Below are 24633 nucleotides of genomic sequence, written 5' to 3' on the forward strand. Positions count from 1 at the left end.
TTTCACACAACAACCGGCAAGCGTCGGGCACAGGGCACTTACGTTGTGACTTGCAACAGATCCGCTTTTACCTGACATACTTACTTTAAAATCACCTGTCGTCAAATTTGTTTTATTAAATGCACCGCGTGTGTAACGAGACGTCCGACGAAATGGAACTTGCAAGCAGTCCGGACTACACTGTTTCCGAATACGATTTAGTCGATTTATATCCTAACTTCATAATAGGGGTCTGTATCGTATGCAGCGTTGTATTTATCATTGGCCTGGTCGGTAATCTGTTGGTCGTATCCGTTGTGCGAAATTTGCCCCACATGCACAACGTAACAAATTACTTGATCGCAAATTTGGCCGTAGCAGATCTTTCAGTCACTGTGTTTGTTTTACCGTTACACTTACTCTCCGGCAATCGTATAAGCAGTAAGTGAAACTCTTGATTACATAAAGTAACAAAAAACGCATTACATATACTTATCCCGGATCGATTGACACAGCACCAAAAAAATTATAATAATACGATTTTAAAATTAATCTATTAAAAAGTTTCGAGTTTTTTATGGCGAATATATTAATTGTAAATGTTTAAAAGGGCGCGTTGCGCCTACACGTGTACTTTTATGTAAAAAATATAATCACGAAAATCCGGTTTCATATAGACTTATAAGTTTTGGAGTAAAAACACCTACTATCAAACTAGTAGAAGAATAAAATATGTTTAACAGTCTGTTAGTATTGTACTGAAGAAGTGGATTTTTTCAACTTCTCCCCCCCCCTCCTCTAAAGTACAAAATAGATGAAATTTGTGATTTATAGAATTACTATTCGAATAAATTGGTCCAGTATTAAAAAAGTTACAGTGTTTACAGACACAAAAAAAAGCTCACATCATTGTCAGCCCATAGCATCGCTGCTCCGTATCGAAGCTAAAAACACTTTAGTAGCCTTTTAATTAACCTTAACGCAATAGCAATATCTTGCAAACTGGCGACAATGAGCCGATCCCAATACGGGCTGATCTTTTTTTTTGTACTTCATTAAACACTTTATTCGTTATTTAATTGAATTTGGCCCAATTGTATAATCATTTTTATTTTTATTTTATTTAGTCGTCAAAAATATACCTTCGTGGGCCTGTAAGATGATTTCGTTTGTGTCATGTTTGTCGTTGACCGCTTCGTGTTATTTTTTGGTCGCCGTTTCTGTTGAACGGTAAGTTTACGTTCAACGTACTGATTGTCTTTTTCTGCGGATAATATAATATAAATTAATAATTCTATTACAACGATTTTGTGGTTTTTTGTAGCTTTCTGGTAATCTGGTATCCGCTAAAGCATCATCATATCGCCACTGGCCGAATACGGTTTGTGATCGCCGTCGTTTGGTCGGTGTCTGCCGTGCTCAGCGTCCCGCCTGCTCTGTTCGTGGGACCAGTGCCGGGAGTGGGCAACCTATCCGAGTGTTCTGAAAAGTGGCCAGACTTTCTTCTGGATAAGTATTGGTTCGACTTTTCAAACCTGCTGTTGCTCCGGTACGTTTTTCCGTTTGGCGTAATTTCGCTGTGTTACGCCATGATATGGCTCAAGGTGTACCGGCGGACCATACCGACGGAGATCATGGACGCTAAATACGAGTTGCTGCTGCAAAAGAGCAAAGTCAGGGCCTTCAAACTACTTATTTTGATCATACCGTTTGCCGTTTCTTGGCTGCCCCTGCAGATTTTCTTTGTGAGAACAAAACCGTCCAGTTGGGAAAAGCAAATGTTGCCCGTTGCCGTATGGCTGGGCGTCAGCAACAGCTGCGTCAACCCAGTGCTGTACGCAATGTTCAGCAAGACTTTCCGTCGAGAATTCTTAGCCATTGCGCGCACCTGCAAATGTTGGGGCAAGCTCAAGCACGAACAACAACAATTTGGAACCAGACAACGGAGCCAACAAAGCGTTTCCCTCCTCAACTCTACGCACTTACATTCCCCGACAAGCCAGTCGGACGACGAACGCTCGTGTGGTCAACAAACAAAACGGCAAATAGATTTCTGAGGAGGTTTTCAATGATGTTGTCGGTGTCCATCCATCCTCCTAAACCTATTTTTGTAGTGAAATCATATCCCTGCATGTCCATCTTGGGAGTGCTGATTAGAAATTCAGCTACCCAAAAATTTGAGCCGCCTATCACTAATAATATAATAATATAATTGTGTACTAAATACAAGGTATCAAAAAGTATGGTTTTATTCGAGTTTAAAATTTGATTTAGGTATTTTACATTTGTTTTTCTTAATTTAATCTTATGCTAATTTAAATGATTAAAATATATATTTTTTAAAAATATTTTCGTATTGTTGTTGTAGTATTTATGCCAAACACAAAAAATAAGAGTTAACTACATATTTGTCATATCAAGTATAGACACAACATTGTTATTATGTTGTAAAAAAAATGGGTTAATGACATTTATTTTACAAAAAGAAAAAAAGAATACCCATGGGCCATCTTAGCATACACGCTATTATGCTATGCATGTTAAAGTGAAATTTAATTTTAGTAACAGTTCTTGTAGTAACAGTAGTATCTAGTTAAAATATGCATTTGATCTATGGTGAGATTAGATTTTATTTTTAGCCGAATAAAAACTTCCAAAATTAAATTGAACACGACAATGCCTTGATGTATGTACATAATTAATGTCTAATTGCATAGGTACTTGATAAACCGCAATGTTGATTATGATTAATAAAAAACTATTAACGATAAGAAAACAAAAAAAATGAACACCATACTAACAAAACAATGATCTTATACATCTAATACATCTTACCCAAAAGTTCACATCTATCAAAATTGCTGGTGAAAAACACGTGTTTTTTGGGTACTTTTATTCTGATAACTTTGTATTTAATGTACCAAAAACCAAAACAGTCACTTTTGCTGAAGACTCCCGTATTCTGACCCATTCATTGATACAGCCGCTAGACACTTGGTTCAACCATATGAATCTTCATGTATTACTTTCACGGTTTCATGTATTACTTTCACAGCCTCAAAGTTAGTCCTCCATTAACCCTTAACAATAATATAATCCCAATAGGAAACTCCGTTGTATACTTAGGCATTCATCTTGATAAACGACTAACCTGGGCTACACATATTAAAACTAAAAAAAATATCAAGACCTCCCTTGACAATAAAATTCTTCTGAACAAACAACTTATTCGTCCTGCAATGACTTACGGCATCCAAATTTAGGGATCGACAAAAACTCATACCTTAATTTATTTCAATCCTTCCAAACGATTAATCTGTTTATTATTAAAATCTGTTTATTATTAACTAACGCCCCGTGGTAGGATGTAAATAATCGTACTCATCAAAACGACCTCAATATTCCTAAATTTTAACAACTTTTTTTTTTAATTGGTCCAATAAATAGGGAACAATAGTATATTACATTTGTGTTATCTTATACTTTATCTTCCGAGTCTTTATAATTTCCAACACCAAAAATTTGGGAATTTTGACTATGATCGTTTTTTCAGCATTAATAAATTTATGTTTTTTCGGTACCGGCATATATATCAAAATCAGAATGCTACTATTGAAAGGAAAATAAACGCAGACAAGACATGTCTTAGGTAGACACTATAGGCTGCAAGTTTCCACTTTCCAGGCTTCCCGCTTGAGTAACAGCTATAATTGTACTTTTTATACCAATCTGTGATTGCAGGAAAAACGCCAATTTTAACAGTTCACAATTTATTACTGATAAATTATCGGTGTTATCAAAGAAAAAAACGGATAGTTAATGCATAATAAAGTTTCAATGAAGTTTGAAAACCAATATTATTATTAATATGTTATTGGCAATAACTATGGTATATTTTATTGAAATACAAATAAAACATTTTAAATAAGCTTAAATAATCACTAATACCCTTTTGGTTCTCGCCACTTCAATCATGAAAGTAGACTGAATTAAATTGTAATTATCATTCAATATTATTTAATAAAAATGTAAAAAAAAAAAAAAATATTATAACACATATATAAACATAAAAAAAATTAGATTACATAACATTAATTATTAAGTTAATTACATTTTTTCAAAAATTTCATGGAATCCACAAGATGTACAAGTACGTTCGTAGTTGTCCTCATCTTCGTGATAGATCTCTTCACCAAATTCGTGTTCGTGTGAGGCTTTAGTGACTTTTGTGTATAAACTACTTCTGGTTGACATCCTTAGTTCTAAACATAAGTCGAATATAATAGTAATAAATCGCATGAAAAACAATGATTATTTAGTTGTAATATAAATATTTCAAGCTTAGTTAACCCATAACTATTGTCGTGCGATATCAGGTAAATAAAAGTATATAATATTATATATATAAATATATATTTTTTTTATGTAGTATTACTTTTATCTGCGCATTACTTTACCACTTTATATATATTATATAGTTTTAGGGCAAGAGGTGGAGTGTGGAGTGTGGTAGAGTAATGCGCACAGATAAAAGTAATACTACATTCCACCCTTCCTACCGTGAAGATAAGTCAGCTGTTACTTTACATACAACTTAGTATTTTACCTTTAAGTTTTTTCTTGTAATTCTTATGTTTTGTGGCTTTCTGTTTTTCTTGGCGCAGTTCAATTTGTCGTTCTACTTCTTCTTCGGATCCCCAAACTTCCAAAGCCCTTTTTTCAACCTATATATGATTATTAATTAAAATTTATTATTTACTAATAGTTATACACAATATTTTTTACTGACCTGAAGCAATAAATACAATTTCATTTCACCCCATCTAACATTATGTGGATTTTTTCCAAGAATATATCGTAAAGGAGGTGGACGTAAATCTATATCACAATCTTTCAACAAATATTCTTTCTTTGCTTCTGTTTTAGTGATTAAACCAAATTTTTCTCTTCCAAATAAATCTCTAAACAAACAAACAACATTACTATTTAAAATGACTGGTTTAGATAAAATATAAGCTCTTAATAATTTTTAATTAAATAATATGTATTAGAGTTATAATTAACACAATTCTGATCATTAATTGAATTGCAGAGCATAGTTAACCTCCACCAAACCAAATCTAACTTAAGCTCCGACTCCTCACAACTATCCTCTAATTTGAGCATTGATTTTAATAAACAATTTGATTTTTATTCATTTTTATCGGAGTACAAAAACTTTTACTTACTTGCATCTGTCACATACAGGGTGATCAAAATTGGTTAATAAATAAGATATACCAAATTCTTCATTGCATTCTAAGCAGGTAGGCTGTTCCGACTTGGATATGATAGGGTTGGTTTGTGGCTTCAATTCAACCTAAAAATAAAATTAGTTATAGCAACATGAGTTGTTGCAACGTAAAATTTATTTTTTAATAAACTAATTAAAAATATTGCAACAATTAAATTAATAACTATGGCACAAACAGCAAAATATTATAAACGGTTATAAATTTTACCAACCACTTTGGGTTTTTCTACGAGATCTTCGCTATTGAGTAGGAATCCAGCTTCAGTATCTGTGTACGATTGGCCAGCAACTATAATAGAATTCTTATTGGTAGGTGGTTGTACTGTAGGTCTACAATAATTAATTTTCCAATAATTATAATAACAACAAAATCAAACAATTAGATCGAATACTTAATGGTGATTTATGTTTACTTCTGACAAGGTTGTATAGGGGCTGTTTTGGCTTTGGTCTTATTCTGTTTTATAATCAAAGCTTTTTTTCTATTTTCTTCGATACGTTTCCTCTGCTCATCCGTCAATTCCATTTTAGACATCAAAAGAGTAAGAAGAACAACTATGTACGTTGTATCAGGTTGTTTTGTAGTTTTCAGTAGATGTAAAAAAACATAAGTATTTGTATTTAAAGCAAAAAGCGCTAAAACAATTTATTAATTGGCACTCGGTAGGTAAATAATATGATGTAAGATAACATCAAATAAGATATTATATTATTCTTTTTTTAAAATTATTTTAAATAATATATTATTATTCAATAGTTCAACGAAAAAACTTACAACTTACTCTATGTAATATGTAAACACCATGTTTAATCTATGACCATAAACCATAATCGGTAAATATCTCTATGGAAAATATAGAATTTGATTATACGTTACTCATGATAAGACTATATGATAAGAGAAAAATAATTTTAAATTTTGTATATTAATTATTTTTCCACTTCTCTCGCCCGTTTAAAATCTACCTACTAACCTTTTATATGTTATGAAACTCGACAAAATAGTATTTTCTATGTATTTTAGCGGTCGTCACTAGAGATCTTGTAGGTACTTCATGAAATTGAGTGAAATTCAGAAAATATTGCTCAGCTTGTAGCTAGAACATGACAAATAAAAGCTTCCAAGCTCCAGCTGATGAAAAATCAATACCTCTTGTGGTTTATAGATAATGTGTCGCAATTTACCTCTTACGAGTAAAATAATTTTCGCTTTCTTTTTAAGATAATAAGAGTAATAATTTGTATTGCTTATTATTAAGTAAACAAATGATAAAGTCTTATACTTATATATGGATAAAATAATGCGTGTAAGTGAAACATTTGTATTTTAGGATTGAACCTGATTTAATCTTAGTTAAGTTTATAATTATTTCCTCTGGTTCTGAACTCATGTGTTATCGTTACAGAGTTATTTAAGACTATAATATTGATACTCGAATTAAAATGTTTAATTAATTAATTATCAAGTTCAAAGCTCTTTCGTGTTTATACGGTGGGGAGAGGTGAAGTGTTTTGTTGACGCCCCACTCACTGTAAACACATTTATTTGGTTATAATGCAATTAATAAAGCCTAAAGTTATTATTTAGTGAATATATTTATGAAGTTTGTACATTGTTGTAGTTTTGAACTAGTTTCAGTGTTAATACAAAGAATTAAAGTGTTTTTTAAGTTGTATTCCTATAACACAGTGGAAATACATATTATTGTCTCTCAATTTTCATTTTATGATTCCAACAAGAAAATAATAAATGAAGAACGCATAAATAATTTTATTTTTAAATGAATGTTTGTGTATTTTTTTACAGATCATATCACACATTATGCGTTGAATGTATTAAATTGATTATCCAACGTAGTATGCCTTATGAACAACTGTAAGTCTTCTTCACTGCAAATATTGCATTAAGAAATATTTCAAACCTTAACATGGCAACCGATATGACCACCAATATTGAAACTGTAGAGGTACTGATGCGTGAGGCCGATTGCCTTAAACACAAGCTGGATGAGGAAAGGAAAAAATTGAATGATGTCACATGTACGTCATTGATAGAATTATTTAATTTTAATTTTATAATGCTAACAAATAGGATTTTGATTTTAATAGAACATTATTTTTTAGCATAAAAATTGTATTACAAGGAATATGTTTTATTTGCTTCATGCTAGGTAAATAGCAAACCCTATTACTTTAAACCAAAAGATGACTAAAGGGTACCATACTTTTTTTTAAAAATATTTTTTAGAAAGAGCTTTCAACATAAAACAATTATACCAAGTACTGAATATATTTTAAAATGACATTCCTTTCAAAATATAATTGTTTATAGATTTCTTTATTTGTGTTTTTGCTCTAAAACCATAACAGGCAAAGTAAAATGCATTCTGCGTAGATATGTTAATGCAATTAGAACTTTTTAAAACTGTTTTTGTTAAATTAAATCATGTTTATAGTGGCAAACGTTGCAGAACGCCTAGAAGAAATAACTTTTTTGAACATTAAACCTAGACGATTACTGAAAGGAAACCAAGCCAAAATGTTGTGTTGCGATTGGTCACCAGATAAACGACATGTTGTTTCATCGTCTCAAGTATTTTTTTTTTTTTAGATAATTAAATTCAACAAAAACAATGCAATATGTAAAAGAACTATATTATCTGTTTTATGTATGCTTGCTTGGTGTTGGTATGTATATCTGTTAGGATGGTAAATTACTAATTTGGGACGCATTCGCATCGACTAAAGATCAAACTGTCACAATGCCAACAACCTGGGTAATGGCATGTGCGTACTCGCCTTCAGGCAATTTGGTCGCATGCGGGTAAGATTTTTTTCGGGTAGTCTAGCAATACTAAGCTTGATGTAATGCTTAGTTTTAAACTTTTCACTGTTGCAAATTCTTATAATTTATACTTCAACACATTGGTAGGGTATCAGTTAAATGTACTTTCCTACAGTTAAAAAATGTTTAATTTACTTTCAGTAAAACTATTTATACATAAATGATAAAACTAATACACAAAAAACAAAAATAAAAAGCTCTGCAAGATTTAAAAGAACATTAATATTTTCATTTATATATACCTAGGCATGTAAATATTAATATTAATATTACTGTAATATGTGAATATTCTTTAAATGATTTCTACTTGGCAATAAAATTTAATAATATAATCTTTTTTGTATAAGAATCTTGCTTTAAAATCGCATGCTGCTTAAAAATAAACTTAAAATAATAATTCTTTAAGTAAATTAATAAAACTTTGCCTTAGTTATGTATTTATATTTACTTAGGGGCTTGGATAATAAAGTCACCGTATTTAATATTTCAAACCCTGAAGAAGATCCATCTGCTAAAAAGAAAACTGTTGGCACTCATACAAATTTCATGTCTTGTTGTTTGTTTCCAAGTTCAGATCAACAGGTAATTTATACTTGCATACTATAGTAATAGTATTAATATGTTAACGTTTGATTATAATTTATTTTCAAAGATATTAACTGGGAGCGGAGATGCGACTGCTGCTCTCTGGGATGTCGAGTCTGGTCAAATGTTGCAATCATTTCATGGTCATACCGGAGACATAATGTCTATTGATCTTTCACCTTCTGAAACTGGCAACACATTTGTTTCAGGCGTATGTAGCTATTTTTTTGCAAATAGGAGGCTTAAGAAGAAGTTGTAACCCTTATATTATATAACCTGATTAATTATTTATACATTTATGAAAATAATTCTAAAAAAAAGGTTGTTTTATATTTATTTATAATTGCAAACAATAAATAAAATATGTATTTTTAGACAGGTTGAATACATTTTATAACAGTTTTACAGTTATTATTATTTTTTATTTTTTTTAGAGCTGCGATAAGATGATGCTTCTTTGGGACATGAGAACAGGGCAGAGTGTTCAATCATTTGAGGGTCATGTGTCCGATATAAATAGTGTCAAGTTTCATCCTAGTGGAGATGCTGTAGCGTCCGGCTCCGATGATGCAACAGTAAGTATACACCTAAAATGTATTTATTTTTTACATTTTTTAACACTGTTGATATTCTAGTGTCGTTTATATGACTTACGAGCAGATAAAGAAGTTGCTGTATACACTAAAGAAAGTATTTTGTTTGGTGTCAATTCTATTGACTTTTCAGTCAGCGGTAAGCTTTAACAGTTCATTAATAAATTGAACACACTATCAAAATAATTGTTATCACATTTGGTTGACTGTCTTTTGCGTTTTTAGGTCGAATACTTTTTGGTGGATATACAGATTATACAATAAATGCATGGGACAGTTTAAAATGTGAAAGAGTTAGTTTACTTTATGGACACGAAAACCGAGTTACGAGTGTAAAGCTTTCACCAGACGGTACAGCATTAGCGTCTGCCAGCTGGGATGGATCTTTACGGGTATAAAAAACTATTATACATTTAAGTAAGATAACAATACTTCAATAATAATTTTTAATTGATTTTTTTTCAGATATGGTCATAAATAGTTTTAGAAATAGTCGTTATAAAAAGATGATACAGTTTAGTATAAAGTTAAGATAGATACTATGTTTAATTGTTTGTATTTTATAGTAAAAAATTATAGTTTAATCTACCTAAAACTATTATTTGAAAATGGTCACGGCGCGTGATTAAATAACTTGTCTTTTTACCAAATATTATATTATAATAATACTAGTTTTCATTCAATATATACACATATTTAAGGTTTATTTTATGAATTATTTATTTAATATATTAATATTATGCTAAGAATAAATATATAATTAAATATAAAAATTAATTTAAAATATCATTAAAAAGTATATTTATTCATCATCTTCTTCGTTTTGTTTATAAAATTGAATGAGGACATCAACATCTAAAGATACTTGAAGCACGTCAGAATCCCGTTTCCATTTGACTAATTCATGGTCAACAAATTCTGTTAGTTGACTTCTTAAAGCTAAATCGGTACTCACTAAAAACCGTTGACGACACCATCCGTAAAGAATTGAAAAAGGAACACCTGTGTGCAAAAAATAATAATAAGTAGGCTTTTATTTATAAATAAAACAATGTGTTATTTACCTCCGTATCTTTTATCACTTTTATTTTCAATGCGATCCTTTATCAGTAATAATAAAATTCGTTTTGAATTTGACGTCAAAGATTTATAAACATTACTAAGGGCTGACAATGTATGCGTTGATCCGGTATTTTTTACCATTAAAGATTCCATGAAACTAGTCTCAACAGTGTATGAATTGAAACTCGTACAATCCATCCATATAAAATTGTAATCCCCCAATTTAGTGTTGTCCCACACTGAACAAAATTGTTATGTTATTCAATATTTTGTTTTAATTTTTTTTTTTTGAATACTTACTCAAAGCTGCATTTACTCTATCGATAGACGCTATAAGATGAATGTTCTTTATCGAACAAATCCTAGATAATACCTGTTGAACCTTGTAACTTTGCAGTGAGATTCCGTCAATGTTATGCACTAATATATAAATTGATTCAGAGTTTCTAGATTTTTGCACCTCTTCGATTTGTTGCACTGCGAGTTCAGCACTTCCGGGACAATTGTCTAGTTCCAATATATCAATTATTATAGATTCCAATATCTGTAGAAAACCAAAAAAAAATGATAACACATTTAATATTAATCTATACAAGTCCAAACCTAGGCATATTTGTTTTTAAATCAAAAAATAATAAGGAACTTGTTAAAATAACAAAAAATACATCATTTTTCTAAAAACAATGTTTTGTAATGCAAGCTGAGGCTTTGACACTATTTAATTTAACAGCGCTCAATATAAAGATGTCCAAAAATTATTTAATATAATTTATTTTTTATAATTTCAAGTAATAATTTATGTAATCAATTCTTATTTAAAAAAGTCAAATAACCTGTCATAAAAAAAAAAATGTATTTATTTTTATTATTAAAAATGTGTATTGATACTTTAAATTTATACTTTTAAAATATATTTAAATAATGCACATAATTTATGTAGCTAATACTTTTTATAAAAATGAATAATTAAATTTTAACTTTATTTAATATGATAAAAGTTCAAGTTCATTTTACAAATGCAAATATAACTATTTCATACTTCTTTTATTGTCAATCCCGGAAAAAATCCATTAATAACTAGTATAAATTCATTTTCCAACATAGATGTTCTGAAGTCATCAATAAATTGTCTTTTTGAGCCAAATCCGTAAAGTAATAAATTAAAACCTTCTCTATTAAAAAAAAAAATGTTAAGTAATACACAAAGTTTAAACATAATACATTTAATAGTTACTTTAATAAACATTTCCAATAGGGGAATTTTTCAGTAATTCCTTTGTACAAATAATGTAATTTTTTCTCATGGATAATATTAGAATTAACAGATAACTGTTCAATTTGACATTTATTTAATGTTGGGTTTTTCAATAATTTCAATGTATTATCTGATGTTTTAGATTTCTTCATTGATTTGACTGATTTTGATAAAAAGTATTCTTCTGCTTTGTACATCTACAAATATATCCAAACATGAAAAATAAATAAATAACATAATACTTTCTATAGTATATGTCATATTCAATTTTTTTTAGTTACAAAACTAGTTAACCTACTTAAGAAAATAGAATTTTAGCACCCCCAGACTAAAAATTAACACTAAAAAATTCAAGCCCCAATCCTTGATTTGTCGCATAAAATTTTAATAATGTTCATACTCTGTTGAAATTTGGTATTTTAGAATATTTTTGTTTTCAAATATTTTATATTATCTATATTATCTAATAGTTTGAAAATTGATGTTAAGAATCATGATTAGTCAGCAGGTATACATAGTTTTAGCACCCCCTAAAATGTAGGTCTAGTTGCACCTGTGACTATAATATTAGTTATTGTTAAATGAGAATTTGTATATGTCTCTAAAAAGTAAAATCAAATTATAGTTACAAAAGGCACTTCTTTCTTCCTAGTTGATCTTCTTAAATTTGTATTAATTTCTGGCTGTATTTTTTTTGTTTCGGAATGAACACTAGAATCACTATCGCTTTCATCACTTTTTTCACTGACACTATAATCTGAATCATTTAGTTCACTTAGTTGTTCTAGTTTCTGTAAAGCGATTTCTAAAAAAAAAAAGGAAATATATATCAATACTTATAATAAATATTATTCATTTTAATAATAGTTAATATTCTTTAATAAATAATTTTACTTCAATATTAATTAAAACAATTATTACCTTTGGCAATTTTTTTCCTAATAATTCGAGGTGTTTTCGTCAATAAATTATCGGAGTTTGACTTTTGTTCAATGCTTGGAGTATTATTAGATTTTTTAGGAGTATGAGAGTTTTTTGATTTCTTAGGTGTCTCAAAACCAAAGCTGGAGCTGTTAGGTTTTTCGAATTTAACTGTAAAAATTTGTATTTTATATTTTCTAATATGATGACATAAAATAATAAAAAATAAAAAATTGCTTATTTACCTTTTGACGTTTTATTATTTTTAGTTTTGTCACTCTTTGTTTCATCACTATCTTCATCGTCGTCGTCATCATCAAACAAGGCTAAAGATTATTTAACATAGTGATGAAATGTGTAGACATATTTTTTTTAAATTATGTTAACTATAACTGGTTTATATAACCTTACCTTTAGGTTGAATACTCGAAGTTCTTTTTTCTGTTTTTTCATTTATTTTTCTAGCACTTTTTGGTGTTTTTTTAAGATCTATTTGACTTGTAGATGTTTTTTTCTTTTTTGACGAATTAAAACTGAACATACATGCACCGGGTACGTCTCCATCATTGAATAATGCTGCAAACAAATTTTTGTTAACAAGCCCCAGTTTCAATAAATAAAATTATTTGTAATTATTTGTTTACCTCTTGGTTTTGATGTAGAAGCCAGCTCAATATCACTATTGGCTTCATCACTGTTATTGCTATCTGGTGTAGTATAATCAACTCGTTTAGCTAAAATGATTTTTATTTTTTAATTTTAAAATTGTGACTAAATAACGCCAAAACAAATATGTTGATATAATTTAACTGTTAACATTCCAAAAAAAAATTCATAAATTGTAAATGTTTATTGTATGCTGGGCTGTATTCAGACCGATTTTCTCGGGTCATATGTCCGGGGCCTGGCCCTAAACCTTTTATTAAGGGGCCCAGGCCTACAAAAAAAATAAAATAAAAGGGACCCGGAAGATTTAGTTTCCCGGGGCCCAGCAAAGCTGAGTACGGCCCCGATTGTATTTACAGTATGCTATTGTTATATTAATACAACACACTAAATTAAAAAGCTTATAAAAAAAACTTACTTCTTAAAGATTTTCTTGAATTATGTTGAATTTCCGATTTCGTTTTTGAATCTGTTACCTTATTTGATCGACTAGACGCAAAAGACACTTTTCTTTTAGAAGACCCTAGTATAGAACTATCTTTTATTAAGTGTGTAACTGCTTTGTCACTAATGAATTCAACTTCAATAGCATTGTCGTCTCCTATTGTTCCCATCATAGAACGAATAATATAATATAAATAATTCTTTCAGAATTCGAGTAATACTGTAGTATTACTCAGATAACTAAATGTTTGTTCTGATTTACTGTTGTTTGTTATTAAACTTAAAAAATAAAAGCATAATTTTTATTACTATAATATAATATAATAATAATTAATTATAGTATTCTTATAAATCCAGTATCAATTTATATTTTATACATTTTCAAAGATTATCATTAAGCTGTTTTTCCGTTTCCCTCCTTTTTTATTATATTATTATTTCCTAACCTCTTATGATAAGCCTTCGGAAATACATATCAACAGCTGCTGTGATATGGTTGATCTTTTACGGTTACACCTCAAAGAGCCACTCGACACGGAGCCACTCGACAAACAACCACCGAAAATCGACACGGAGCCACTCGACAAGCAGCCACTCGAAGGGGTACCAACATATACAATATTTATAAAAAATGCACGATTATTATTCGTGTATGTTGTGCGGCTAGTATTGTTTATTTAAAGGGGAAAACTTGTACATTTCATAATTAATGCAATAAGGCTTGAACTATTTTTAATTCACTGTGTGACCTGTCTTCTGTTTTGAGTTTTTTTATTTAAGTTATAATCAAATCAGTTTCTATTATTGAAATTTATATAAAAAAAAAACGGAAAGTATATGAAACAATATTTACAATATTATATTATAGTGATAATTTACCTACAATAAATTGTCTCCTGAGTTTGTAAAAAAAAATGTTTTTCAAAACATACTTACACGTTTTATAATAAGTAAAGCAGAATGTTCATTGATCAAATGTCAATGAAATTATACTTTTTTTTTAAATTATTTAATACCGATGTATTATACCTATCTATTTATAACAATACATCGTGAATACCTCATACGAAACTATTCGATACCCGTCAATAAAATTAAACACATTTACTTAAATACTTTACAACTTCCAATAGGCAATAACACAATAATAAATTATAGTTAAATATTATTTAATTTTGTATTATATATTTTCATATCTGTGTATTAGTTATCATGTTATATATATGCCGAAAATAATAATTCCGAAAAAATTTAGAACCAAAACATATATTAACCGAAAATATAATAGCCGAAAAATATTTAAGTCGAAAATAATGTCATCGAACGTATTTTAGCTGACACTTATTATTTGAACAGAACCTTATAAGTTATAAATTATAATAGTATACAAAAACACTGTTACGCGCGCCGTGTGACCGCGTTGTGTCTACTGTCTACGCTATTTTTATAACATCTGTGATAAGTTTCATTTGTTATTGAAATATACAGCTATTTTTTATTTTGTGGTTGACATTTTTTTTCCGTATATACTACGAATGCTTAATTGTTAGTATTTGTTTATACTTAGCTACACAATAGTAAATTCAAACAGGGACAACCTATGGTAGACTGGCGCCTTGCCGATGCTGAATAAAATGTTTATATATTATTAAGCCGGCAGTAGTTTTTTGGGGTCTAAAATAACCGGTATGGTTCTTTTGGATCTAGATATGATACACTCATCAGACTTATCACTAATGTCCAGCTAATATATAAAATAGATCACTCTAGTTTATGTGTAAACAAGGTCAGATACAAGGGGAAGGCTGGAGTTAATAGTTAATAGTTTATAATACAATCTATATTAAAATAAATATAAACCAAGTCAAACTATAACGAATTTATGAGTAGTAAATTCACATGACTTCTTAAAAACAATCCAAATTAACTCAGGTGCTATAATATTATATACATAATATTATCATTGATTATCATTAATCAAAGATATTATGTATAAATGCACAAACAACAAAAAAGTTCAAATATATTAAATTTATATTTATAAACACAGATTTCCTTATTTCACACTATTATAATATACAAGTTAAAAGTTAGCTATAACTTAAATTTAAGTGACATGTGTATTGGCGTTGTCGATTGCATTATCTAGATGTTTTTATACATGTGCATAGAGCACACAAGGGTTTCACAAAATGATTGATACTTAGTGTGTGATATTATAATTAACGTGAAGTGGGTCTCATACGGTTAAAAAATTATTAACGAAACGTTAACATTACTAAGTTTACTATGGTCAAGTTTATACAAACTAACGGTTGGTTACCAACTGCGGCCATCCATCACTGATGTTAAATAATTATGAGATTCGAGCTATCAAAAAAAAAATATAATGGTTCAACACGTTGGCGGTGGCCGGTACTTAACAAAAGACTGCAAGGAAATAGTTTTTACTAAAAAAATTGATGATTTTACTGTTTTTATCTATTTTTAATGTTATAATTATTAAAATTTATTTTATTATTGACCACGATTTAATAAAAAAAAAATTGTTTGGCTTAAGTATTCTAACAGCCTTAACAAAAATGTATTTTCTAAAATGATTATGTACATGTTTATTTTTAAAAGTTATTATCAGCAGTAATAAACATATAATATTAATCATTTGTTGAATAAAAACTAATAGTGTACATATTATGAACACAACGGATTTCATACAAGTTATTTTAGTATTAAAGTTAGAAACAATTGTGCATTATTAAAGAAAAATACTAGATTAATATAATCAAGTTTATAAAAAATGTTTACTAAATTATTTCCACTTGGCTTATAGTTTTTAAATTTTGAACATAGTTGGAAAAATAACAAAATATAGTTAGAACATTACAAATAATTATGGTATAAATCTACTTTACCGGGCACCCTTTTTTTCGATTATTTTTTTAAATCGACAGTACTTTTAATGTTGATTACGAATATGTAAAAAATTTGCGCCGCTCGCACTTAGTTTGGAAGTTACAGACTTTTAAAGTTCGCCGAAATCGACATACGTGCGCGCCCGGCACTGCACGTCTACCCGCGCCCGCTGGGTACTTCGTCCGTCGATCGCCGCTTAATTATCATCGGATTCCTCGTCTACCTGCCTCCCGCCCGTCGTGGTCCTTTTTTTTTTGCATCATAATTTCATCACGCTAATATTTGACTTGTTTGGGATTTTGCTATAGCGAACAATGAACAATTTTTGGCTCGCCCGATGCACATTGTTGAGACTTGAGGATGACTTAGTAGTAAATATTAATGTTTTATCGCGCCCCGCTAATATTATAAAGTATTACGGGCTATTATAAAGCAATACATGTTATTCATTTTTTATAATTTGGTTATTCATTTATATTTTATGATTCTATATATATTAACACAAAATAAATATATAATGCTGTTTTTCTACAAACTCTGATGAAAATTGTGAGGGACACACACACATACATTAATTTATATATATATATAAATAATAAAAATAGAAATAATTAATCAGATAAAAAAATCCAATTTATATAGATGGCCTATAGCATAAGCCAAATGGGTGGAAAATATACACATTTGCCAATTAGCTAAAAATGTACTTTTTTTGGATTTTTATATCGGTATTTATCTAATTCTAACCCTCTGCTTCTGAGTTTTTAATAATTAGTTCTAAGTCAATAAAAAGTAAAAACCTTTATCAAATACTTTTTAGTTGTATATATAATATATACATGGATCGTTCATTCCGATACTCATGAAAATGCACACAAATTAAACAACGTTCAATAACTTCATTTGTTTTATATTTAAAATATATTTGTAATTTAATTGGAATACATGAAAGCAAGTTAAAATATTATTCAATTAATATCGTTGCAATGTACATAATTTTTTTACCTATGTATTAAATTAATAAATAAGTATCAATAATATAAAAATGTATAATTATTTATAATAATAGAGTAAAAGTATTTAGAAACAATAATTATTACTAATAGCATGAGTAAACAATAAATCCTGTTGAGTAAATTGAAATGTTTACAATGAACATAGTAACAATGTCTACTATACAATAGGGGTTTTAATAAAAATATAATATTTTCTACAAAATTACTGTTTTTATTTTTATTGATATACAATTTGGAAATTACATTTTTTGCTATTACTCCGTTATAATATGTGGTGTCGGCCGCACAACATACACAAATAATAATCGTACATTTTACATAAATATTGTACATGTTGGTATCTCTTCGGGTGGCTGTTTGTCGAGTGGCTCCGTGTCGATTTTCGGTGGCTGTTTGTCGAGTGGCTCCGTGTCGTGCTCCCTCTTTTACCTCTGAATAATATTCTTTGCTTGTACCATGGTTATATCCTAGATAACATTTAATTGAGATAAAAAAATACCTCCCTGGCACCTTCTTATTTTTTTCAAATTTTTCATCTTAAAGTACAGCCTGCTATAATTTTTTTTTGAATAGTCTAATTAGCTCTTAAATTATATATTATACTATTTCGATATAGTATTAGTAATTTACGTTGACACACCAAATAAATAACAAAAACCTTTTTCAGTTCAGTTTGTAGTTTTAAAACTTAATATCTGAAAATTCGGCTTAAGGTAGACCTATAGTGGGACTATAACATACACAATTTTCTCAAACAAACTTTTTTTTTATGGAAAAACGAAAAAAAGGAAAAAATACACTGGCTGTAGTAAATTTCTAAATTGCCATATAATAGTGAATCAACATGTATCGAAAAAAATAATGCTTTTATGTTGTTAATTATGGTATGTAAGGTATTAAGGTATAAGGGAAATAACACCAAAAAATCATTGTAGACAGACGTTAATAAAAGCAATTTGAGAGGAGGGGGTGCTTAGGTACCCCCAAAATTTTAATAGCATCAGTACATTTTTTTTGGAACCTATGTTCTAACTCCTTGGTAGGTATTCAGATATTTGTATTTCCAGGATTATCTTGTTTTCGTAATGCTGAAGATCAACTCTAGTCATATCCACGCTAATACTATTTTTACTACATTATTATCATTGCAATGCTTTTATCGATATTTAATATTCCTATCATCTATACAGATGTGCATCGAAGCGTTTATTTTAAAGTGATTTTATCACATTCAGTTTTAATAATTTCTAAAAGTCTGTGACCTATCCGATCCTATTATGCTACGTCCACACTAAGCTCGACCCCACTGTACTCGTTTATGTTTTAATACAGAAACAATTTTGTTAAATTTTGCACGTACTATAATGTAGAAATATATTTTACAGTAAATGTGCTAATTTTATAAAATATTAGTATAAGTTGTTAAGATATTTAAGGAACATATTTCATTTTTTAACCCTATATATGAGATAAAGATCTTTTCGGTGTTTTTACAAGTATATTTGGCATCGTCCAAAATACAATTAGCCCGATAAAAGCAAGTGATCCACTACTAAATGCCAGAACGTCTCTATAGTAATGAGTACACTGCGCAAAATCAGGACATTTCCTACAAAAAAAAAAAATCACAATTATAATTAGACTATAGAGAAAATGTGGTATCTACTTACATAAACTCAATTCCTATAATGGCAATACCATTTATTAACTTATCAGAAAACGTGACTGAACTATATATAAAAGCACCACAATCTGTGTCTTTTCCAACGAGGTTTGCAGTGATACATAAACTTACGACTGATGTTATAGCATTTCCTGAACCTATAGAACAAATTACATCACTTTTAAATAGGTATATTTATTTATATATTTTGCTACTTTACTAATTATAATTAAGTATAATTAAAAAATATTAAATTAAAAAAAACTCTACAATTAGTCATTAGTTAGTGTAATATTTAAATATACAAATGTAATTACCAAAACATATAGCAGCCAAACATAAATAATGATAAGTTAATTCGTTATTGGGATTGAAGAAAACAAGTAATGAACCGCAAATTGATATTATACTTCCCAAAGTAAATACTATCTACAACATAAAAACAGTTTTTTTTAAATTAATATAATATTAAACAATATAATAAATATTTATATTAATTATCATACAATAGTGTTTTTATAAGCCCAAATTCTGAGTAATACGATTAGTAGGGATGATCTTTAAATCTATTTATTTATACATTCATGGTTGTAGAATACAATAGTTTAACGTTTTTATAATTACATTGTTATAGTATAAAACAATTAAAAACAAATTATTTTACAAAATTAACATTGCACCGAAGCTAAAATTATTAATCAATATCCATTTGAATGTAGTATTAAGACTTAAATATTAAATAAATTGAAATTTATTGTATTATAAAAAAAAATTAGGTAATTATTTTTTGTAAATAAGTATACATTTATTTTTTACTTACTCTATCAGTCTTGAAGAATATTTTAATATGTTCAATACTCATGGATGCTACCAGAGAAGACACAAATGCTACTAGCGGTATACTAGCTATAGTACTCGATTCGTTAACTGCCGATTCATTAATGAAAAGAGGTAAATAAATTAAAGCCATGTTAATTAAAAGTTTGCAAGATGTGAAGACAATAGCGACCTGGTACAACTGTACACTCTTACAGAATTTTAGCACTTTATCAAATTTTATTTTTGATCTATTCTTATATAAAATAATTTTATTAAACTTTGCAGTGTTAGTGTTTTTTAATAGCATTTGAAACAATAATGAAGAAATCACTCCAACAGTCGTAGCAATTAATGCTAAAATCTATAAGAAAGAAAAATTATATTAATACTAATCATGAAATTTTTGTATTATATAATAATATAATATGTAGCTAGTAACTAGTAACCGCTAACTAGATACACTTTTTATATGGTTTAATATAGTTAAACTAACTTGAAACTTGGGAGAATCTTTCGGTCCAATTAAATTACCCAAATCGTTGGGGTTTCTTACTCCTCTAAACACAAACCAAGCAATAATAAACATAACAATATTTGTGGACACAGTGAACACGTATCTAAAACATTTAAATATACACAATAATAAATAAATGTAAGCCAATTGTAAAGTAAGTTAAAATTAAAGAAACATTTATTTACCTTATTGAAGTTAATTTGCCTCGTTCTTCAGACCAAAGAGTCAATTCTGGGATCAATGACAAATGAGAGATTTGTACTAAAGCCCAGGATATTTGAAAAATTAAAATAGTAAAGATATAGAGTAAAGTTGTTGTCACCATAGGCAAATTCCAGTTGTAGTATATTAATGGAAAACTTAATACCTCCATTATGCTACCTGCAATATAAGTCAGTATGATTTATGAAAACCATGTTTTATAAATGTGTCTATACAGAATATACTTCATTCTATAAAACAACGCATACAAACTGACCTAAAAACATCCATTTTTTCTTTTCGCTAAATTTGTCTACTAGTAATCCAACGATTGGTGTCGATACGGCGTCCATTATTTGACCTGTAATGAAACAAAAACATATTTATGTTTCTATTTTGCTCATATTTTATGTCTTAAAAAAATGTCTCAGCACATAAAATGTGTAATATTATATTTATTATTTTAATTCCCGAATTCTTCAATAAATAAATTAATCACCTGCGTGATCTGTCTATAATAATTTATGTATAGGTAAGAATATAAATAGGTGTTTATATACATAGGTTATGGGTCATTTCAATATGTAAAAACAAGTAGCACTGACAGAACCTGACATTTTTAATTACAAAAGTACCAACTACGAAATAATATAGCTACTAAAAGAGCAATTGACCCACGCCATGGTTTATATTAATAACATATTTGGGGCATTCTGAGTCAAATCACGCGGTCATCGGCCTGACCTCCTCACATTTTTTTTTCAAACTTCCTTTAGTCTAATATAAGACCTTTATTTTTTGGAAATTTTTATCACTAATTTTTGCCCCAAAAATAGAGGTTTTTTAAGTTATTTTTCAAATAAATCGATTTCGACCAGTTTTAAATTTCTGAAATTTTTATCATAAAATCAGAGACTTAAATCAAATCTTTAGTCTAATAACGGGAGTGGGCCAAGATGTATTTCTATGTTTTTTTTTAATAAAAAAAAACATTTTTAATTTCAGTTTTCTTATTAAAAAAAAAAAAATAAATAAATAAAACATGTCTTGGTAAATTTTGATTTTTTGCATATTTTAGGAGTAAAAAGTGAAAAAGGGTTCTTACGAATAACATTAAAAATAATACGCAGGGGCATAGTGTGGGCGCAGTGGAGACCTCAGCTGCCACGCGGCATCTGAGGTTAAGCTTTGTCCGTTGCTGCTTGATCCAGGATGGGTGACCACCCGGGAAAATTTTCATTATTAAAAAAAAATAGAAATAAATCTCGGCCCATCCCCGTTATTAGACGAAAAGATTTGATTTAAGTCTCTAATTTTATGATACAAATTTCAAAAATTTAAAACTGGTCGAAATCGTTTTTTTTTTTAAATAACTTAAAAAACCTCTATTTTTGGGGCAAAAGTTATTGATAAAAATTTCCAAAAAATAACGGTATTATATTAGACTAAAAGAAGTTTGAAAAAAATAGGTCAGGCCGATGACTGCGTGATTTGACTCAGAATGCCCCATTTACATAAAAAAAAATAAAATAATAGTTGAAGTACAAAAATAGGCTCTCCGTTCTCGTTTTTATTAAATGTTAATTTTTTTAATAAAGTTTGGTAATGGGTATATTGATTTTATTTGTGCATAAGCGGTTAGTGAGTGACTTATTAGTTTACCTCATGTGGCTATGTTTGTATTTAATATTTATTTTTAGACATTATGAAGCTTTCTACTTATAATTTTAGTTTACAGAGTGTATTGCCTGTCTAAAAAAAAAATGTTTGACACATTACAGTTTTTTACTGTGGAGCCTTAAACAGGTTTTCTGAACTTTTATGGAGTTACGAATCGTAACTTATGGTATTATAAATATTAACATATATTATTATAATATTGTAAAGATCGACAATTTTTACTTACATCCGTATTTGACAATGGTTTAACTTATGAGTTATGACATTAATGCTGTCAAATTACATGATGAAATAATAGCTTTGCAGAGATGGTTCAATGCTACAGAAACAGGAAACTACTACCAAATTGTTTTAGAATATAGCTGCAAAAAGTCATTACCCTTTGAGTCGTAGTGGTATTATATTGAAACTAACTTTTTAATATTTATTTTGCATTTGTTAATTCATTCAATTATGAATGACTGAAAGGGATTGAACTGTTTCCCTACACTTTTATTGCTTCAAGAATCCTCTTAACGCTTCCTGAAACGGCTCCTCCCATAGCGGAAAGTAGTTTTATAAAATAAAAAAAATATTTACGATTCCAAATGTGTCGAGATCGCTTAGTGGGTCTTGCAATGGTTTTAATCGAGAAGGAATTAATTCCCAATTGAGCATTAGTTTGATGTGATTATAAGTTATATCTGATTTTACATCCATAAAAGTACAAAAAGTTAATTTTTAATATTACTTTCTCTACTGTTTTGTTTTATTAAAACTATTTTAAAATAGTGTTCGTGTACGTATACTGTATAGTGAAGACTATTAGTCTATATTTGTATTCATACATACTAAATCTCTAATAAATTATAAACTACATATATATAAAATTAATATAATGTATCCACACACAATTTGTTTATTATGTTTGTATAAACAAAGAATTCACTTATGTGTGTTAAAACGCTTTAGCCGGGTCTGGCTATGATTTTAATATTATCATTTATCAACACAAAAAAAATCGATAAATAAACGCAATATTATATTTTTTGGATTTCATTGTTTACTATAACATATTTTGACAGAATATACCATTTATCTATGAAAAATGTGGTATCTAGAGGAGGGGCTAAGATAATTAAACTATCAACTAATTTTGTAGAAATGTAGTAATATTCTAAGTATTTACTCAAAAATCTCGGTAACGAGTATACTTTACGAAAATAAACCACTTAATGCATGACGCATGTTAACAAAATTGTATACGTGAATGTTTCTCGTTATAGTGAGTAATGACTCATTACTCAATATCACAAACAAATAAAATAAGTAAGTATGGTCAAGTGTATAATATATATATTTATGAATATACAATTATTATGATATTATGGTACCTACTATGTTTGGGTGGGTGATCATGCATTGCAACTCGTATTTATTGGTACTGACCAATATATAGTTGATATGAATTAAATGAATATATTTAAATTACAAATCAGTTTATTTAGAATTTAGAAAAAACAAATACTAGCCGAAAAAAAGTAAAAATCCAGCCATTGTCGAAGGTAACCCGACGACGTTCTGAAGAAACACTAACGTGTAAGAAAACCAAATGGTCGCAGCAATATCGTTGAATACATGGCCCAGACCAAAATAAACTTTTTGTTTCGTTTCCATTCGTTGGTCTTGCTGGATGGACTGATTTTCGTCGTCCAACAACCGATCATATTCGTTGTTTTCATTGTCCATTTTTAATAATTGGCGAAAAATCACATTTAAAAAATATTAAGTACAAACTAAATTCACTACACTCAATAACGACCCGGTACCATTTTCAATTAGGTATCTTACACATCTAGATAATATAGGCACACGTTTATAGCACATATAAACAACACGCGGTTTACTTATAAACAAACGATATAGACGTGCATGATTTTAAGTAAATCAAATTACTAATGAATGGTGCATACCGGGACAGGTTTTCAAATGAAGCCATGACGATGTTGCGTAACACAAGCACGAGCTGACAATATAAAATTACTAGTGGGGAACACGAAGTGGCGTATCCGGTACAAAATATAAATATATTTTCTATAAGGACTACCTACAATTAACTAAGATGACGAAGAGCCTTTCTAAAATGATCATAATATATATATATACGCACATATTAAATGCATTACATAAATATCTAGATCACAT

General features: G+C 28.9%; 5 protein-coding genes across 7 annotated transcripts; 2 read left to right on the top strand and 3 right to left on the bottom strand.

Moving 5' to 3' along the window:
• Positions 1-285: 285 nt before the first annotated feature.
• LOC126840704 (neuropeptide SIFamide receptor-like) lies at positions 286-2036 on the top strand. Its single transcript, XM_050576612.1, has 3 exons — positions 286-420; positions 1107-1209; positions 1304-2036. The coding sequence occupies exons 1-3, from the start codon at positions 315-317 to the stop codon at positions 2034-2036; spliced, it is 942 nt and encodes a 313-aa protein (XP_050432569.1). The 5' UTR covers positions 286-314.
• Positions 2037-3863: 1827 nt separating this feature from the next.
• On the bottom strand, positions 3864-6045 carry LOC126840497 (DNA repair protein complementing XP-A cells homolog). Its single transcript, XM_050576276.1, has 6 exons — positions 5686-6045; positions 5485-5602; positions 5208-5338; positions 4769-4940; positions 4586-4703; positions 3864-4241 (listed from the first exon to the last, which is right to left on the bottom strand). The coding sequence occupies exons 1-6, from the start codon at positions 5805-5807 to the stop codon at positions 4087-4089; spliced, it is 816 nt and encodes a 271-aa protein (XP_050432233.1). The 5' UTR covers positions 5808-6045; the 3' UTR covers positions 3864-4086.
• A 139-nt stretch (positions 6046-6184) lies between these two features.
• LOC126840496 (guanine nucleotide-binding protein subunit beta-5a) lies at positions 6185-10005 on the top strand. Of its 2 annotated transcripts, XM_050576274.1 has the most exons (10): positions 6188-6579; positions 7080-7312; positions 7729-7865; positions 7978-8096; positions 8570-8699; positions 8770-8913; positions 9137-9277; positions 9338-9434; positions 9521-9687; positions 9761-10005. In XM_050576274.1, the coding sequence occupies exons 2-10, from the start codon at positions 7201-7203 to the stop codon at positions 9770-9772; spliced, it is 1059 nt and encodes a 352-aa protein (XP_050432231.1). In that variant the 5' UTR covers positions 6188-6579; positions 7080-7200; the 3' UTR covers positions 9773-10005. The 2 variants fall into 2 exon arrangements, with proteins under 2 accessions (XP_050432232.1, XP_050432231.1); XM_050576275.1 differs by lacking the exon at positions 9761-10005 and having other exon boundaries at positions 6185-6579; positions 9363-9434; positions 9521-9666.
• Position 10006: 1 nt separating this feature from the next.
• LOC126840495 (origin recognition complex subunit 2) lies at positions 10007-14138 on the bottom strand. The gene is made up of 11 exons (XM_050576273.1): positions 13618-14138; positions 13178-13267; positions 12945-13109; positions 12779-12859; positions 12534-12704; positions 12242-12417; positions 11592-11809; positions 11397-11529; positions 10658-10901; positions 10360-10596; positions 10007-10297 (listed from the first exon to the last, which is right to left on the bottom strand). Exons 1-11 carry the CDS (start codon positions 13814-13816, stop codon positions 10098-10100), a joined length of 1914 nt encoding a protein of 637 aa, XP_050432230.1. The 5' UTR covers positions 13817-14138; the 3' UTR covers positions 10007-10097.
• Positions 14139-17730: 3592 nt separating this feature from the next.
• LOC126840467 (major facilitator superfamily domain-containing protein 12-like) lies at positions 17731-24431 on the bottom strand. Of its 2 annotated transcripts, none has more exons than XM_050576222.1 (8): positions 23961-24431; positions 21047-21130; positions 20754-20949; positions 20548-20671; positions 20056-20415; positions 19553-19664; positions 19243-19393; positions 17731-19181 (listed from the first exon to the last, which is right to left on the bottom strand). In XM_050576222.1, exons 1-8 carry the CDS (start codon positions 24175-24177, stop codon positions 19031-19033), a joined length of 1395 nt encoding a protein of 464 aa, XP_050432179.1. In that variant the 5' UTR covers positions 24178-24431; the 3' UTR covers positions 17731-19030. The 2 variants fall into 2 exon arrangements, with proteins under 2 accessions (XP_050432179.1, XP_050432180.1); XM_050576223.1 differs by having other exon boundaries at positions 24026-24143.
• Positions 24432-24633: the final 202 nt, after the last annotated feature.

Source organism: Adelges cooleyi, unplaced genomic scaffold, assembly GCF_023614345.1.
Source record: "Adelges cooleyi isolate 19-005CV unplaced genomic scaffold, UGA_ACOO_1.1 ACOO_flye_CR_arks_rails_tigmint_CR_PRNA_376, whole genome shotgun sequence".
Classification (NCBI taxonomy): Eukaryota; Metazoa; Arthropoda; class Insecta; order Hemiptera; family Adelgidae; genus Adelges; species Adelges cooleyi.